The following is a 2,960-nucleotide window of genomic DNA, read 5'->3' on the forward strand; positions in this document are numbered from 1 at the left end:
GGGGCTTTAAGACAAGGCTGGACAATCATCTTGCTGGGGTCGTGTGACCCCTGTATTCTTTCCTGCCATGGCAGGGGGTTGGACTTGATGATCTGGTCAGGTCCCTTCCGACCCTATAAACTATGAAACAAACTGAAACTATGAAATCAAAATGTCATTGTCTGGTAAATGCGATGCTAAATGCCAACAACACTGAGTACGAGTCTGAGCTGACCCTACGGCACCAGGGAGACTACGAGCAGGGGAGGTGCTCCTGCCACAAGGAGATGGTGAAGAGCTCCGTCTGCAATAGCGCCGTGCCCAATGAGTTCTTTGCTTGTCTGAACAACCGGAGGTGAGTAACGTCTGTCTCTAGCAGACTCCTTTGAGTTGGGGTTTCCCTGGGAGACCTGGTACCTGCAGGGCCCAGTGCTGTTGCAGGACGTGCCCTCTTCTTTCCATGTTTGGGGACTGGTCGAAGGGGAGACGTGCCCAGCTAAAACATCAGCCAGCAGCGCCAGCCCACAGGCACCCCTTTCCTACCACTATCTCTTCTGACGCAGTTCAAACATTGATATCAATGGTCTGCAACAGCAAGTGCAAGTGGCACAGACAGGGCCTGGGCTGAGTGCTCCCTGGGAGGCAGCAGCCTCACCAATGGGCATGTGCAGTGCAGGGTGCCAGGGACCCCCCTGCAAGCTGGACCAGGGCAGGTAAAGGGAGCTCGGCTGCCGCACCTGAGCCAAAAAAAGTTTGAGGTGACGGTCACAGCATCAGAGGGGCCTGCAGAAGGGTGGGTGCGTAGTGGGATTGCCATGGAAGGTGACAGGAGCATTAACACTTTAGACCTATGAAGTAATTTCCCCCTTTTCTTTTTTCTCCTTTAGTGACATATTAAGGAGGAACACTGATAAAATGCTGAGGAAGAAGTTGCTGCCGGCTTGGGACAGGCTGCAGCAGCATGTAGTGGCACTTGGGGTAATAGCTGATGCTGTGGACAAAGTTCACAGAGAAGCCACAATAGCAAATGTTGCTGGAGGGAGAGCGGGCATCACGGGCAAGATCACCCACATTGTGGCACGCTGTCTCGTCCCTGAGACCTTTGTTGCATGTCTGATGCTCTCCAGCAGACAGCTTGTCATCTATGTAGTAGGCAGTGTGATGGATGCAGCAGTGACTGTCTCCGACATAACACTGGGGAGTCAAGCCAAGAAGAGGGAGAGAGGCAGGCTCCAAGACAATGGTCAGGCTGTGCTGAAGCAAATCCAGAAGTGCATAAAACAGCTGTCTAACACAACAGGATTCAGAAAGCAATTTTGATCATGATCTGCTGCTTATGATCCTGCAAATTGGGGCAGGAGCAAGGTGGACCACTCTCAACACCGTGAAGATGTTCAAAGGTGGAACGTGGCTGAGTGATGCCAGCTACGTCGCGAGATTCGCAGGAGCTAACGTGCGTCCTGATAGCCCTGAAAACCTGATCTATCTTCTGTGTAGTCAAGAACCTCAAAGGCACCAAAAGAGCTGAGATCTGAGAGACAGTTGCTGAACTGGAGCGAGTGATTTACTAAGCCGACCGCATGTATGAGGCACTGATTGGAAAGAAACTCAGATGATGCAGCACTGTTGCCGGGTGCCAGCACCGGTGAGGTTGCAGCCCTGCACTTTGTGCCCCACCATCAGCACAGAAAGCTAGGGGGCATGTGCCCCCCACGCATCACGTATGGAGAGAGACCAGAACCAAACCCTGAGGAATAATAATGGGCCTGAGCATCCATCTCCAACAGCTGCAGCTTGCATTAAAGGGACTCGGGACCTCACCCGACACTGTGCGTATGACTAGCAAGAACGTGCAGACAGTGCCCATCCTGCAGGCCTCAGACATGGGCAGTATCTGAAAGGCCACGATGGTAAGAAATCCTCCCTTCCAGAAATGTATCTTGCCCCGGGACATCAATCCCAGCTAACTGGCACCTTCCCAGTGCAGAGGAAACCTGGTTCGGGCCCATTCACAAACATCAGTGAAACCAAGAAATGTGACTTAAACCCATCCGAAAACACTTCTGAGACTGTTAGCCAGCTGTGAACGCAGGGGATAGACTGGAGGGAAAAGTAGAGAGCTCTGCAAATGCAGGAAGGCTGCCTTATGATCTGTGCCGGCTTCTTCCTGGGTCTCAGGGTCCTTGCTGATTCTTGTACCAGGACCAATAAAAGCTCAAGCTACAGACCTGTCTCTTGGCTCTTTTGTAACTGGGGTGGTGATAATTGAGGGCCCCCCAGAGGCACTGAGTGCTGGCTGCAGCCCAGGCTGGGGCTGTGCCTGGCTGTGCTAATGCTCCTGCTGGGACTCAGCCATGCAGGGTCCTGGCTACAGGCTCTTGCCTCCCTGGCTCACGCTGCCTTGGTGGGGGCAGGCAGGGATTTGCCCCCTGGTTGGCCTGACCTGAGGGGTTTCCCTTTCTTCTGCCAAGGTCTTTGGGGTCAGCCTGGCCTGTGAGAGGCTTCAGCTGCCTCCAGTGAGCTGCCATTAGGTTCAGGGCCAGCGTGGGGGGACCCAGGACCTGTCCTGGGAGAGCAGGAGGGGGCTGTGTCTGTGCATGGATGTATAGACATCCACATGCCTGTGTGCAGGGTCATCTGTGCACGTGCCTCTGCTTGCATAGACATCCACATGCCTAGGCATGCATGTGTTTGTGTGGGTGAGCGTTGGTGCATGTGTGTGCATGTGCACGCATGTCTGCATCTGTATGCGTGCATGTGCACGCATGTCTGCATCTGTATGCATGCATGTGTCTGCACATCCGCATGTGTGTGCACATGGGTGTCTGCATGCATGTATGGATTTCATAGACATTAGGGCTGGAAGGGACCTCGGGAGATCATCGAGTCCAGCCCCCCACCCAAGGGCAGGAAGTCAGCTGGGGTCATAGGATCCCAGCAAGATAAGCATCCAGCTTGCTCTTGAAGGTGTTCAATGTAGG

The 2,960-nt window shown here is 53.7% G+C and overlaps 1 protein-coding gene across 1 annotated transcript; it reads left to right on the forward strand.

Moving 5' to 3' along the window:
• The first annotated feature begins 115 nt into the window (after positions 1–115).
• On the forward strand, positions 116–2,204 carry LOC109323179. The gene is made up of 2 exons (XM_019554635.1): positions 116–334; positions 879–2,204. The coding sequence occupies exons 1-2, from the start codon at positions 123–125 to the stop codon at positions 1,297–1,299; spliced, it is 633 nt and encodes a 210-aa protein (XP_019410180.1). The 5' UTR covers positions 116–122; the 3' UTR covers positions 1,300–2,204.
• Positions 2,205–2,960: the final 756 nt, after the last annotated feature.

The sequence above is a fragment of the Crocodylus porosus genome, unplaced genomic scaffold (assembly GCF_001723895.1).
Source record: "Crocodylus porosus isolate Cpor-Errol unplaced genomic scaffold, CroPor_comp1, whole genome shotgun sequence".
Lineage (NCBI taxonomy): Eukaryota > Metazoa > Chordata > Crocodylia > Crocodylidae > Crocodylus > Crocodylus porosus.

Coding starts and splice junctions, on each gene's coding strand:
- LOC109323179 (XM_019554635.1), top strand. CDS start 123: ATGAAACAAACTGAAACTATGAAATCAAAATGTCATTGTCTGGTAAAT. Junction 335..878: donor GCTTGTCTGAACAACCGGAG/GTGAGTAACGTC, acceptor TGACATATTAAG/GAGGAACACTGATAAAATGC.